Source organism: Molothrus ater, chromosome 8 (assembly GCF_012460135.2).
Source record: "Molothrus ater isolate BHLD 08-10-18 breed brown headed cowbird chromosome 8, BPBGC_Mater_1.1, whole genome shotgun sequence".
Classification (NCBI taxonomy): Eukaryota; Metazoa; Chordata; class Aves; order Passeriformes; family Icteridae; genus Molothrus; species Molothrus ater.
The window spans coordinates 8862278-8876773 of record NC_050485.2 but is presented as its reverse complement, the minus strand read 5'-3'; the positions used below and the strand labels follow the sequence as shown (position 1 = coordinate 8876773).

Here is a 14496-nt window from a genome sequence, read left to right as displayed (position 1 = left end):
GGCTCCTGGGAGAAGAGAACAATTGAAATAAGTAAGGCATCTCTCTTGCAGCTGCATTTCAGGTGAGGTGAAGAGGAGATTCCTGACAACACTCAGCAAGGTCTCTGGTTCCCTGTGTGTTTGGAAATGCATGGATAAATGAATTTCTTTATATATGGGATTCTCTGCTGTTTCATGCTGTCAAAAATTCAAACTGCATTTATTACTGGACTCCTCTTGATTTTAAATACAAGACTGATTTCATTACCCCTGCTTCTAGTTTCAGCAGATCTCCTTTAAGTTAACATTAAAATCAGGAATGACATCTACTTACTGCCCTTCCTGTCCTGTGCTCTTCCTGCATACACTGAATTGATACACATCCTTGCTGTTGAAGGAAATGAGCTTTTGTCCTATTTAAAAACCAGGCCCTTTAAATTGATTGTACAATGACAGACATTTGCAGAACATGTGGTATAAAGTAGTAATTCTTGCTGCTGGAAAGCTTAATAATTAAATCTAAAGGAGTCATCCAGGATTTTTTTCCATGATACTTTAATGTATCCCAGCTCTCTTTTTGCATGCATGCACACATTTTACTTGTGGGCATGGAATTACTAGAACTCTGGTTTTCCAAAACTTCGGAGTCTTGCAAGTGTACTAATAAATACCCCAAGGGTTTATAATTATTACTCTCTTAAAATTTTCATTTGCTTCCTTGAGTGTTTTTATGTGTTTTATTCAAAGTTTCTTGCTTGTACTGTCTTGGCTGTAACATAGAAAAGCAAGGTTAACTCAAGCACTTGTGTAATGTGTCAATTTCAATGTTTTTTCGCTTAAGCCAAAGAGCTTTTTGTGCTCAGCATGGGAGATCTTCATCTCAGGTGTCATCCTTTTCCCTTGGACCTGAATGTGGCAAGAACAAAGACCTTGCTGGAAACCAAAACTTCTGAATGGCTTTTCTCTCTTAACTTCCTGGTTTATTGTGTGGAATAGATTGTACAGCTCGGTATAAATAATGCATGTGAACTTTGTTGGTTTGTATAGAACATAAGGGCTGCGATGGAAGGGACAGTGACCCCCTGTCAGCCTGCGCAGCTTTGGGAGATGAGGGGTGCAGCTCCTGCCGCCGTACCCAGGGCCCTTCATGCTCTTTGGTCCACTCTTGCTCAGCTCCAGGGAGAAGGCAGAGAATTTGGCTAAATGATCTGTCACGGGGAGTTTGCCCCAAGCTGTGCCCAAACTCTCACGGCAGGGGAACTTCTCTTTCCTCCTCCCTCTCCTGCCAGGTGCGGCTCTGGGTCTCCTTCTGTCGTGCTGGCGCCCCTGAGGGCACGGCCGCGGCCCCTCGCTCTGCGCTGGTTCCCGGTGGGAAGCGAGGGCCTCGCCACGCTCCAACACCGCTCCCCCGGCTGTATGGCCCCCGGCTTGGCCCCACGGAGCTCTCCATGGTGGCCGCCGGCCCTCGCCCGCGCGGCTTCGTTGGGGGCCGGGCCATCCGCCGCACCTCCCCCTCGGCCCCGGCCTGGCGCCCGCCCGTCCTGGGGCGGGGGCGTTCCGGCCGCCTCGCCCGCCTCCCCCTGCTGTCCGGGGCTCGCCAGGAGGTGTCGGGCCGCATTCCCCGCCCCGCCCCGCGCCGCCGCCCAGGGTCGGGCGGGAGTCTCGCCGTGGTCCCGGTCGGGGCCGGGAGCTCCGCGCGCTCCCGCGGTGCCCGGCGGGCGGCGGCGCGGTGCATGCCGGGCCCGGGGCGGACCGTCCCCGCGCTGCGCCAGGAGCCGCGAGCCGCGCCCGCCGCCATGTTCCGCCGGGCCGCCGCCGCCCGGCGCCTGTAGCCGCCCCCGCCCGCCCCGCCGCGCCCCACCAGCCGCCGGCGGAGGGGCGGACGAAGGCGCTGCCGCGCCCAGCAGCCGCCGCCGGAGCCCGGCAGCGCTCAGCGATGTCCGCCAAGGAAGGGAGCAAGGTGCTGCTGCTGACGCCCCACGCCACCAGCGAACGCGCCGTCAAGGGTGAGCGTCCCGCTGTCCCTCAGAGGGAACATGGCTGCACGGCGCGGCGGGGCCGTGACCCCCGCCCGAGCGCCGGGGCCCGCCTGGGCGCGGAGAGGAGGCCTGGCCGTGGGCAGCGGTGCCCTCCATGTGCGGGCCGGGCTGCCCTGCCCGCAGGTGGGGACGGGAGGGAAGCTCGGCCACCTTGCGGAGGCGTGGGATGCCCGCACGGGCGTGGGAGTATCCGGGGTGGGCACTGCTGCATCGGGGGGACTGAGCTAGGCGCGGGCGGCCTGTGAGGGCGGCGGGGCTGCGGGGGAAGCGGTGGCCGGGGCCTGCGGGCCTGGCGCGTCCCGCCCGGATCCGCTGCCCGAGGGGCGTGTGGGGCTGACCGGGGGCCCCGCCGCGCTCCGGCCCTCCCGGGCCTCGGCTCTGCGGGGCTTTTCCGCTGCCTGCCAGGGGAGAGCCCTGTAATTGCAGCCGCTGACAGCGCCGGGGAAGAGCGAATGGGAAGGTGCTGCCGCCCGTTCTATTGGCTGCTGTTCTCAGGTTCCAGTTCTGATGGAGAAAATTCACCTTGATCTATTTCTTTGTGGCCTTCCTTGGTTATCTCGTGGGGAGCCGCGAAAAGTCAAACGTTATACTTCTAGGAGAAAAAGTAAAGCATTTTATAGTAGATACATTCATCTAAAACTAGGATGGTCTAGCGACCAAAATGGTATAAAATAGTTCTTTTATCTGAACCCTGTGAAGTGTGTCATTTTAATTTCTGTGAGGAGAATAATCCTTTGCAGCCAAAGCATCCTGAAATATGTGTGATAGACCTAAATTGATAGGTAAGGGTAGAGCGTAGGTCGTGCTTCAAAGAATTCCTAGGTTATGTTTACTCAAGTTGCACATCATTTTATTTTGATCCCAGTGGTTTTCATGTTACACTGTATTTGGTGGTGTCAGTGTGGACAATTGTTATGGCAGGCCTGGTTGGAAATCTCAGGTGTACACAAGAGTCTGCTTTTAAGATTGACATTCCTAGGAACACAGGGTCTGACTGAGGTGGAAGGGGTGCAGATCTGGTTGTTTATCTTGTTATGTTACAGGGGGCCTTGAGAAATGAAAAGGATGCATTTGTCCTCAGCAGGTGTTAATTAAAGCCTTGGAATCCCATTGGATATTTTGAACATTGGTGTGTTTTCTAGAAAACTGGAAAGCTTTACTAGCAATAAGTTGTTACTCATTTGAATTGCTTAATCTGTTGATTTGTTTGAACAAATTGCAAGGGTAAAAGTAGAAAATGTTAAAACCAGTCTATTGGAAACCTGTACTCCTTAGTGCTACTTCAGTGTGTGGTGTTTAGACCTGCTGAATTTTTGTACCTTTACTGCAATTTGTGGTAAGAAGTTAAGTTCTTCAAACAATGGGAAAAAATTATTAGTAAGTGATCAGGTGCTTTAGAACGCAGTGGAAAACCTGCTGATTTCCAATCACTTAATAAGTCAGCTTGTCACAATGTGACCTGTGCACCTGGTTGTTTAAATTGTCTTTGAGAGTTGCTTCATTCTAAGCAGAATTATTGCCTGAGTTTGCAGTATTTCTTTGAACCTGGGTGTTAGGATGCAGAGCTATTGTATAGGTAATTTGTATAGATAACAGGTATAGGTATACCTATTTGTGTAGGTAATATTGTATTGTATAGGTAATCAGTCTTTGATGGCTTCATCTGACATGATTGGAACCAGTTCCTATAGCAGCATTTTTCTGTACCTTCTGTTGACCTGTCCTCTCCACCCCTATCATGCTGAATCACTGGCTGCTGGAGAAAGCCTGGCCAGTTGTGCCAAGCTCTCAGTGTTATTGATACAAAGGACAGGGTGGTTTGGTTTCTCCTCCCCCATTAGGTGCAGTGCAGTTGGAAACACTTTTTTTAGACAGTGACCCCAGAAGTGCAAGATTGCAGGTTATGTCAGTCCTAAGTGGGAGTATCTGTGCAATTTGTTGAAACCGTGCTAAGATGTGACAACTGTGTCACATCCCTCTTCCCAAACAGATGCATTGCCTCTTGCATACCAAGAAACATTCACCATACTCTCTCCTATTATACAATGAATAGGTCTTTTATAATGTCTCAGGTTCTTAAGAAAAGCCACAGAGAAAATGTAGTAATATTATCTGGTGTATCTGTGTTTTGGTCCATATTTCTGCTTTCATGCCTTTTATATACTGTGTCTTTTGGGGAGAAAATTTGAATTCAGTACTAAAGCTTGCTGTTACTTGCATTGTTTATCTTGATTTTATTTAAGTTTTATTTTCTTCCTCTGTATCAGTGGAAGAGGGGGATAAAGAATAGAATCCATTAAATTTCAGAGGCTGTGAGAAATTGAATTCTTTACCAGTTATAATATATGTTAGCAAAAGTGGGCAAGAGATGCTCACCCAAGAAGAAATGACTGAATTACTGTATCATCAGTAACTAATTTTTTCTAATAAGGTAGGATAATGATTAGGATGTGTCCCCCTTCATATTTTTACTTGTATATTTAGCAGTTGATGGGAAATACAGATATGTAGAGAAGTATCTGAAAGGCTGACAGATTTAATATGTCATATCAGATAGATATATATAAAATAAAAATAGCTTTAAATATGCAGTTTAGCTGTGTTGTCTAGCATATCTTTCCAAGTACAAATTTTCTCATCAAAGGTCATTGATTGCTTTTGAAGTGTATAAAAAGCTCAAATTTTCTATTACATGGCTTAGTTAAATTGCCTAAGTAATTTGTACTTACAGAGTTTCCTGTAAATTAATGGTTAGCTGTGGAACTGAAAAGCTGTCTGAAGTCATCTTTTGGCATTTGGTTCCCAAAAGGTGTCTTGTGATGAGGCTTTTGTTACTGCTATATTTTTTTTTTCCCAAAGAGGATGAGAAAATGTACCTGTTGTTCTGTTCACTGTTTTCTAAGGCACCCTGTCCATCTTTGAAGGATACTTAGTGTTTTACTGTCTTCTGAAACAAATCAGTTCTCTTCGTTATGTTCTGTCAAAATCTTTTGCAATGAACTGTTCTTGATACTTAAATGCTGTATCTGATTCTTTGGGTTTGCCTTTTTTTAGATGGGAATTGACTGACTGCAGTCAGCTCACCTCACCTTTCAGCCATGTGACTTTCAAACTTTAAATTTGTCAATGTATCTTTGCTCCTGAAACAGCTGTTTCACTGCCTTGTAGTAAGGCACTTTTTCCCTGATAGGGATGAAGAAGAGTTTGGAAGCTCACACTGATACAGTGGTCCTGAGCATGGCAGGGGTGAGCCTTGATTGCTTTCTTTTGAGAGCAAAGCATCAGGGTTTCCCTGACTCTCTTGTGGGTAGTTGCAGCCCAGAGCTGTTCTTGGGAGTTCCCATCCTCCCAGCATTACACTGTGCACTGTGGGTGTTGCTAGGCCTTGGGACACAATCCACGGGACCTTGTCATGCTGACCTAATGCTAAATTTGGAGATTATGTCTGTTCTTCTGGAAATGGAAAGATTCCTTTGTTTTGGATAGAAGTCATGGTACAGTCTGATTGGCAGACAGTCATTTGAGATATTAAATGGAAGCTTATTGAAACAACTCTTTAGAGAAACCCAAAGAAATGTAACTCAAATCCTTGAGCGAGCAGGTTCTGAAATAAAGGCTCTAATAGCTACTTTTGAACAATTACGCCCATGTAGGGAGAAAAAGAAATCATTGCAGTATTTAAATTTATAATTCAGAGTCTGGTTTTAAAAAAAGGTAAAAAGTCGACAGGCAGCATGAAGCCTGTTTTAAAAATTTTGTAAGGCACTTATGCTGCTGGCCAGATTGTAAGATGATCCAGAGAAGCAGCAGCATGAAGAGAGTATTAAAGGGTCATATTACAAAAAAAAAAAATCACAGTTTTGTTTTGGGGGAGAGACAATGGAATGGAACTGAATTCTGGCAAGTGAGTGTTTGGTCTTTCTTTTTTGTTTCAGGGGATGTTTAGAGGGGATGAATCTTGAAATCACAACAACGAAACCGAAAAAACCTCGCCCAAAAATGGAAGCCTGTTTCAATTTCAGTAGGGCAAATTGGCAGTTGAGGGCTGGGAAGGTAAGGCCAGAGCACAAAAATCTGGCAACTGCTCACATTTGTGTTTATTGTGTAAGGAACTAAGGACTCTTTCCCACATGAGTCAGTTCTTATTGCTGAATGGATCAAAGAATTCTCTCATTGAAATGTAAGTGGTTTCAAGATTCATCAACGAGAAAAATGTTCCCAAAAAGTATCTCAGGATCAGGAGATATTTGTCTGGTGGCTCTAAAGGAATTCCTTGGGAGTTTTGGGTACAAAATGTTTATTTTCCATAGCCTGTGGTGTAACTCATCTTCTGAGTCTGAGAGATGGAGCATGGCTGCATTTAAAAAAAAAATGGGAATTAACTGGACAACTGTAAATCAATAAGTTTAATTTAAACAGATTCATAGCACTTATAAGAAAGAGTGGCCTAGCTATATACCCAGGAAATACAGTGTTAAAGAGGAATTGGTACAGGTTTCATAGATGAAAATCAAGAAAAATTGTTAGAATATTTTGAAGAAGCCAGTGAGCTTGTTGATCCAGGCAAAACTATTAATCATGTTTCTTCACTGAAGTCTTTAAAGTAAGCAGAAGAGGAAATATCCTCTTCTGGATCAAAGTTAGGAGAGAAAGGATGTTAGGTGATAAACTCCCATGGTGGATGGAGGTTAACATCTGTCATGTGTGCTCTTTAAATGTGTTGACAGGTTCTTTAGAAAACAGAGAGAATGGCAAATAGTAACATTTATCCAGGGACTTCCAGAGATGCTTCAGTAAGCTCCTGTTAGGCTGAGTGCTTGGTAAAGAAGTTGTAGGAGATGCTGTTCAGAGAAAGACAGAGCAGACTCTACAAAGGACAGAACAATTCTTTTTTAAACATAGGAGGCAGTGAACTTGGGAAATAAATATTAGGATCTGTATGGATGACATTACGAAAATGTTAATGCAGTGGCAGTCAACTGGTCTGATAAGAATTCAGGGAGTATTAGATGACCAATTTAGAAAAAAGAGATTGCACCATCGTGCCATTATATGTATGTTGTGTTATATGTGCCTCTTGAACAACAACATGTAATTTTGTTCCATCTTTCTGGTTTTCTTTATCCAAAGATATGTTCAGAGGCAGAGAGTGGCATTTGGGCAAGGTGGAGTGACAAAGTTGACAAGTCTCTGACTTGGAAAAGGAGTGGTTGAATAGAGGATAGAGTTAGATATTTCTTATCTTATGAATGATATTTAATGGAAAGGTTGAATGGGAAGCTACTGTAATTCTTGTCACCCTGTGAAAAGGAGGAATGCAGTACCAAACAATAGAAGATGTGAAATACATTTTTGTGTAACATGTAGTTCAGATTGTTGAATTAGTAGTAAAAAGGTGCAGTGGAGGCAAAAGCTATGAAAATGTCTCTTCAGAATTTGGACAAAATAGTGGAAAACAGTTCTAGCAGTGGTCATAAACATGGTGGTCTGGATGAAACTTTAGAGAAAATCCATAAACCACCATGTTTCAAAAACAGAGTATGGAGAGGGAAAGATCTATGCATCAGTCATTGCCAGAAGTGCATTTAAGCACTATGTAATCTTTAATATATATATATATTACACAGTGTGGCCATTTTAAGGGCAGGAGTATCTTTAAATACTTTTCAAATAAATAATTGTATTTTTCCTGTGAGGAACTTTTAAAAACATCAACCAAGTTAATTGAAAAACTACACAGTATAAAAGATGAATGAATGTACCATGGCATACAAGATATATCCACACTTTCATTTGAGATTTAAAATTCTATGAAACTTTTGAGACTACAAGTACATGATAAGTGAGGATGAAATAAATAGTACCTTTAGTGCTGTTGTAGGGTTTCAAGGTTTACAGTGCCATTTTTTCTTGCTTTTAAGATGCTGGTTAACATAGCAGGAACCTTGCATTCAAAGAAACTTTGGGATAGATTTGGTAATTTGCAAGAAATTGACTTTGATGTATTTATGCTTTCTTGCTTGAGGTGAATAGGGTAACTTGTGGGTTTTGTCAGCTTTTGATTGTAGCTTTCTGATTCCAATGGATGTGGCTATGTATTTGTGCTTATCTAGTATTTTCAAAGTTGCTGGTCCGCAGACCATCTGTGATGCCTTTATGCTGTTTCTTTTCAAATCTGTTCTGCCAGTGCAGAAGAATATTTGGATATATTCTGTCCTCATAGCAGTTATGGATGCTGCATCTTTTCCTTCTGTAGAGATGCTGGCAGAGGTGTGAAAACTCTTGACAAATTGAAAGAGTAAATATGTAAATAGATGTTAGGCTTTGTGATTCTTCTGAGTGACAATACATAGACAGCAATGCATTTATAAAACCAAAAGCCCACAAAAGGTGGCTAAATGACAGAAAAACCATAGACCATTTTGCTATCATGGTAATAAACTTGCTGAGAAAATGAAGGATGCTGGCCTTCCTTTTCACAGAGCACCATGCTTGTATGCTACATGATACACTTGGTGGAGACAAACATTATCTATAGACTGTTTCATGTATACCTATCACCAAAGCAACAAATTGTTTGCAAGCAGAATATCTGTGTTTAGTAACCTTAGTAATGTGAGGTGAGACAGACTTCATCAATAAAATCAAAAACATTCTTGAAACAGAAAATGCAGTCTGGGATATTGAGCAGGTTTAACAGCCAAAATTAAATTCATGAAACATGTCATGGGCTTCTGATGATAGAGGAAGAATGGTTACTTTTCTTTCACTGTGAGGGAAAAAGAATTTTTTTAAGTTTTACAGTCATAAGAACAGAAACAATTTTGCTTGTGAAAGTAGAGTACCTTCTACGGTTGATCCCTGATGCTATTTCTTACATTAGTCTAGGGGCTTTGATCTCATTTTGTTTCTTGAGCCTGTTCCAACAGGGTGTCTCTTGATACAAGCCAGATTTATCTGAGGTTATTACAATGGGCATAGGTATCAGTGTGCTTTAAATTTGCAGTATCTACATGTAAAATTAGATTAGCAGCTACTGTTGTATTTAGTTACTAGGCAGTGTGAGATCTGCTTTGGGGCTGGAGGTGGCGTGTTTGTGTGAGTTGCCGTATTGCGCCTCTCAGCAGGGATTATTATATTGGGTAAAGTGCCACACTAATGTTGTTTTTCTCCTTTGAACTTCTTACTATGTCATGGGAATTCATCCTTCAGATTGCTGCTAATCTTTGAATCTCCACAGCATGCTTTATTGTAAGGTATCCATGTACCCAGAGGCTTGTAGAAAGTCAGTGTAGAATTAAGTTTTGAGGTTTTGCTTTCTATATCTCTTATTGATACTGCAGTACAAAGGAGAGGTGATTTTTTTTCCTCTTTGTTAATGCATATTCAATTAGCAATAAAAAGCCATCAAAATATTTTCATTAACAACTCCCAAAAGCTATTCACTGTTTTTTCCTCAGCTCTATTTTTTACATTGTTTGATCAGTATATTAAAATTGTATCATTTGTATGTATTTTTAAAGTGAAATTGATGAATTGTGACTAGTAAGCAGCGGTTTGTTTTAGAAGGTCTTGTCTGTGGTTGTAAATCATTATGTGCTACATTTGTTATTAACATCTATACTTCTACTAATAAGATATTGCAGTGTGTATTAGATATTCATCTCTAGATACTTTTCTATTGTTTAGCTTGGCTGGGAATGGAAGAAGAGAATCCTTTAATGCCCAACACCATGTTATTTCCTTAGGGTAACTCCTCTTAATTACCATTCTGTTTCAGTCCCGAGAGCGCAGGTTGTGCACAAAGACTTTGAAACATGGATTATATTCATGTCTTGGAACACATCATGCTGCAATTCTTTTTCCTCAGGCTATAACATTCTATGACTACTTCATCAAAGCTTTAATTAAACCAATTAGTTTGCAGAAATTGTCTACATGCTTCAAAAATCCTCATCCTTAACCTATTAAAAGCAGTTGTAATATTTTTCAAAGGTATGCACTCTAATATGGTGTTAACTTTTGCTGGAACAAAACTCCAAGTATAAAATGGAAAAAAACAATTTTTCTAAAATGTATTACTTTTTATTTACTGGGTGATGCAGATCATGGCTAAAATCTTTACCATATTTTATTATGTCTTCTCTGAAAATTATTTTTAAGAAATCCTTCTTGAGCAATGGGAAAATACATGTATTATGTGAAAAGAATTTTGTTAAACTCTGAGGAACTAGTTTTAAGACTTCATTTTTTCAGGAGGCAAATATAACTTCAGAGATCCTTAATTACTTCTCATACCACAGTTGTGGGTTTTGAGCATTTGGATAACAAACCCCCGGATACAGAGTTTTAAATCTGAGTCTTCATAAGTATATTAATTCAAATAATTTGAGACAGATCTTGACACTGGAGTAAAAACAGCTGGGTTTTAAGCCTCCTAGAGAATATAATTCAATAGACAAACTCAAAGCTTTATTTTGTTAGTAGATACAAGAACTTTATTAAGAGAAGAAAATTTCATTTACCATGAACTTAAAATCCCTGAAATATCTGAACTGCCATAAGGAAGAGGTCTTCTTGAATTCTGCAGCCACTGGTAGTTGTAGTAAGTTAGTCATGATTTACATTTAAGAGAATGAAGAATGGGTGGTCACCTCAACAGACCATTCTCTGCCACACCCTGCATCTACCAAAGAAAGCTTCCAAAAAGAACAAAACAGTCATCTTCACCTTGGTAGATCTGAATAATACTAGGATTAATGGAGCACAGCTTTTAAAAAACTGTGTCTTGGAGGTCACTGACTTTGGTTGTGGGAAGGTGTGTGAAATCTCTAATGCTTTTGAAGGAATTAAAGCAGGAGAAATCTTCTTTTTGAGTTGTCTGGTCTCTCCTGAAAAGAAAAGCTCAACTTTGAATTGCTGAAGGCAGTTGTGGGCCCACAAATAATGTATTAAAAAAAGTGGGGCAAGAAAGAGCCTAAAATTGATTCATGTACAGATTGATAAAAACTTCCAAATAATGTAAAAGATAACATTAAGAGAATCTGAAGGTTAGAAAGTAAGTTCAGAAAAGCAGTTAATATTTGAACTGATGCTTGCCTGGTCATAATTAAGTGCTTTTAAAAATTAGATGAATTTGTTTTGTCAGAATAATTAATTTCTCTTCTCAGAGCCAGATTTATGCTTTTAAATAATTGTGCGTGGAATAGAAGTGATTGTCTTTTGATATCTTAAATAAGTTAAGTTTATTAACATTTGGACTACATGGAATTTTAGCATTTCTGAGTGAAACTTGAATTGCTGATAGAGGAGGCTGAAGGAAAGGCATAAAATTTTCCTTTCATTAATCGAATGCTTTATGTCCACAGAAAAGTGGTGAATTCGTTCTACAATATGTAGGGGCACATTTTGCAGATTTTTGCTACATAGAAACTTTTATAAGAGGAATAGTAGACATATCTGTAGTTTATCTTCCAGAAAATTTTATTTCAGTGAATATATATATATGATTTGTGCTTCAGGTGTTTTATTTTTACTCCTCCATAAAACAGAAGGGTAGCAATGTGTTACTAGTAATCTAGAAATTGATTTAAATGAAGTCAGGGAATGTTTCAGTATCTAAGCATTGATTTTTTTGAATGTAATGTTTAACTTCAGAGAGTACGAAAATAAATATGAATACTCTATCTACAAGTGTGTTCATGCCACTAGTTCTTATTTCTGAATAGATGTATTCCTCCTATTTTCCTCTTTAACACAGAGTATTTAAATGGTGAGAAACAGAATGGTTTTGCTTCTGTTGTTGTTAATTCTTTCAACAGTAGAATGCTTGAGGAGAGGACAGGGTCAGATTAGTTTTATTTCCTGTAACATCCTGAGTGCCATGACATTGCTTAGTGGCATTTTGAAGTGTTGTCTTTTTCCATGGCTCACATCCATATTCAGTTACTTGTGCAGTAACTGAACTGCTGCAGATTGCCAGATGTGCTGTCTGGGCAGTTGCTGAGCCTGCTTTGGTACCCCAACCACTGCTTACTGACTCCTTTTATTTCTAGTCTTTTGAACAGTATTGCATCCTTTTCTTGCTAGCTTTGCATTTGTTTTGGTAGTTCTTTTTGTTTGTTTGAGGTTTTTTGGTGGGTTTTTTCACCTGAGGCTTTGATGATGGGATAATTTTTAATGTTGAAAGTCTGAGTAGCTATTAAATGGATAATGCTGCATCACCAGTACTTCATGAGTCCTTCAGGGAATGGTGGTATAATGGAGAGAGATCATTTCCCTTTGCAAAGTCAGTTTTGACTCTTCCAGATATTGTACATATTACTATGCCTTCTAACTCTGTTTTATAGTTTCTACAACCTTGCATAATAGAGATGTTTATTTTTTTAAATACAAACACAGCACTACTCTTTCCAAATTTTAATGATGTCGTAAAATTCCTTGGTGAAAAGACAAGTTTGCTACTTGGGCTAGCAGCTATTCCATGATGGATCCCCATTCCTATTTCAAATTGAGTGTCATGACTACTGTTTCTTCTTTTTAAATTTTAGCTGTCCCTTTTCCACCAACGCATCGCTTGACATCTGAAGAAGTGTTTGACACAGATGGAAGACCAAGGGTTGACATTTTGAAGAACCACTTGATAAAGGAAGGTCGAGTGGATGAAGAAATTGCACTTAGAATCATCAATGAGGGTGCTGCAATATTACGGAGGGAAAAAACCATGATAGAAGTTGAAGCTCCAATTACAGGTAATATTTCTAGGTAATTTCATACATAATTAAATTTGAAAAAGCCAGATATTTTCAGTAGTAGAATTTGTCTTCAAATTGCTGAATGAAAATTTCTCTGTTAGTCCTTCTGAATTATCCCTCACAACTGCATTTACTCAACAAATGAAGGCATTAAACCTATCGAAAAACTAGTAGGATTGGTATTAAAATTGGGAAAAAAGAAGGAAGTAGTTAAATGCTGTTGAAATACGAATTTCTAATTCCTTCAATATTATAAGTAGGAATAAAGGCATCTACCTGAACTCAGGATAATTCTGAAATCTAAATATGTGAAGAGAAGCTCATGATTGTGGTTTGAAACAGATACTGTGAACTGGGATTCTTAGTGAAAAATTCACCTTTATATTGCTCTGTAAGTGAGACTGGTGACTGCATGTAAAACCATGTTCTTGTGAGAGCAGTAGTACTGATATTGTTTTAGCATCTTTGACACAAGGGCCAGAGCCACTGGGATACAAAACTGACTTTTAGGGTTTTCTTGAGTATTTTCATAGTTGGAACAGTTCTGTTTCTGTTTGACCTGGTGAAAGGTGGAATTGGTGTAGTTTAATACTTTTATTTATAAACCGTCTAGAGTCATAGAATGTAGCTATGTTGCATGTCTGTTATTCATGATAATGAAAGTAGATTTCCTTTTTATGTTCAAATCACATTTTCTTTAATCTGAACATATTTTCTTTTAAATGGACTTATATAAATTAAATTAGTGTCTGCGAGCTTCTTTTAGGGCATCAGCTTGTTATTTCTTAGTATTGGGTAAATGAAAACTTTACATATTATTGCTGACATTTTGAAAAAAATGAATGATTGAAATGGTGGAAACTACTAAGTGGCTGACTGAGCTCGGAGTCCTTTGCAGTTCCAGATAAACTCAGAATTAAAGTTTGTTTAGCATTCTTGTATTTCTGTATATACAGGTAATTGGTCTATTGGCAGTTTAAAAAGGAGGGAAGTTCTTTCAGTGTTTGAGTAGAAATCTTAAGAAAAGAGACAAAAAAGAGTGCCATTCTATTTAGTCTCATATTTTATAGATTGTGATGACAAATGGTCTGCTCTAAGAGAATAACAACCTCTATATAGTGGTCTGCCATATCCAGTATTTCTTTCCAAAATTAGGACAACTTTTTTCCCCAAAGATTTTACTGATAAACTCTAAAAAGTCAGGACATGCTGTTTGTCAGTTGATCGGTGACATTGTGCATCAAGGAAAGGCATAATCTCTCAAATTCCTGTTGTTACCATTGACACCTTATGCAGAAGTGAGAAGGCAGCTCCTGACTTCCATTGAACTGGGAACTCCTGTGGGAAAGAGGAGACAGGAGCAGTTGTCTCTTCCATGCATTTTTAATTACTTTTTAAAGTTGTGAGATGACCTGGTTTTGCTGTATGCTCCCTAAAGACTTCCCATCTGCTGCTATCTTTGGCACTTCTGCCTTTGGTTGCTGACCACTGGCCTTGTCCCTTCTCATATTCTAAAAACACAGGAAAAATCCACTGTTGAAATAATGCACATGGTTATTTGAAGGAGAAAAGTAACTCAGCAAGGAGAAGATATGATTTTAATAAGAAGTGTGTTAGTCTGAAACAGAAACAAAAGTACACTCCCTGTTTTTTTTCAAGTTCACATGAACGCAGCAAATTGGTGTGAAGCAGCAGGCATTTTCAAATACACATGCCAAGGAGAA

At 40.2% G+C, this 14496-nt stretch overlaps 1 protein-coding gene across 6 annotated transcripts in view; it reads left to right on the top strand.

Moving 5' to 3' along the window:
* The first annotated feature begins 1656 nt into the window (after nucleotides 1-1656).
* PPP3CB (protein phosphatase 3 catalytic subunit beta) overlaps nucleotides 1657-14496 on the top strand; it is a 46273-nt gene continuing 33433 nt past the window's right edge. For 3 of the 6 annotated variants that reach the window (XR_004980444.2, XR_008508506.1, XM_036385599.2), the window contains exons 1-2: nucleotides 1658-1985; nucleotides 12569-12769. Coding sequence is in view for 4 of the 6 variants with exons in the window: in XM_036385599.2 (XP_036241492.1) it covers nucleotides 1916-1985; nucleotides 12569-12769 (271 nt within the window). In the remaining 2 variants the exon portion in view is untranslated. Of the gene's footprint in view, nucleotides 1986-12568; nucleotides 12770-14496 lie in introns of all 6 variants that reach the window. The other 3 variants (XM_036385600.2, XM_036385598.2, XM_036385597.2) reach the window with 3 other exon arrangements.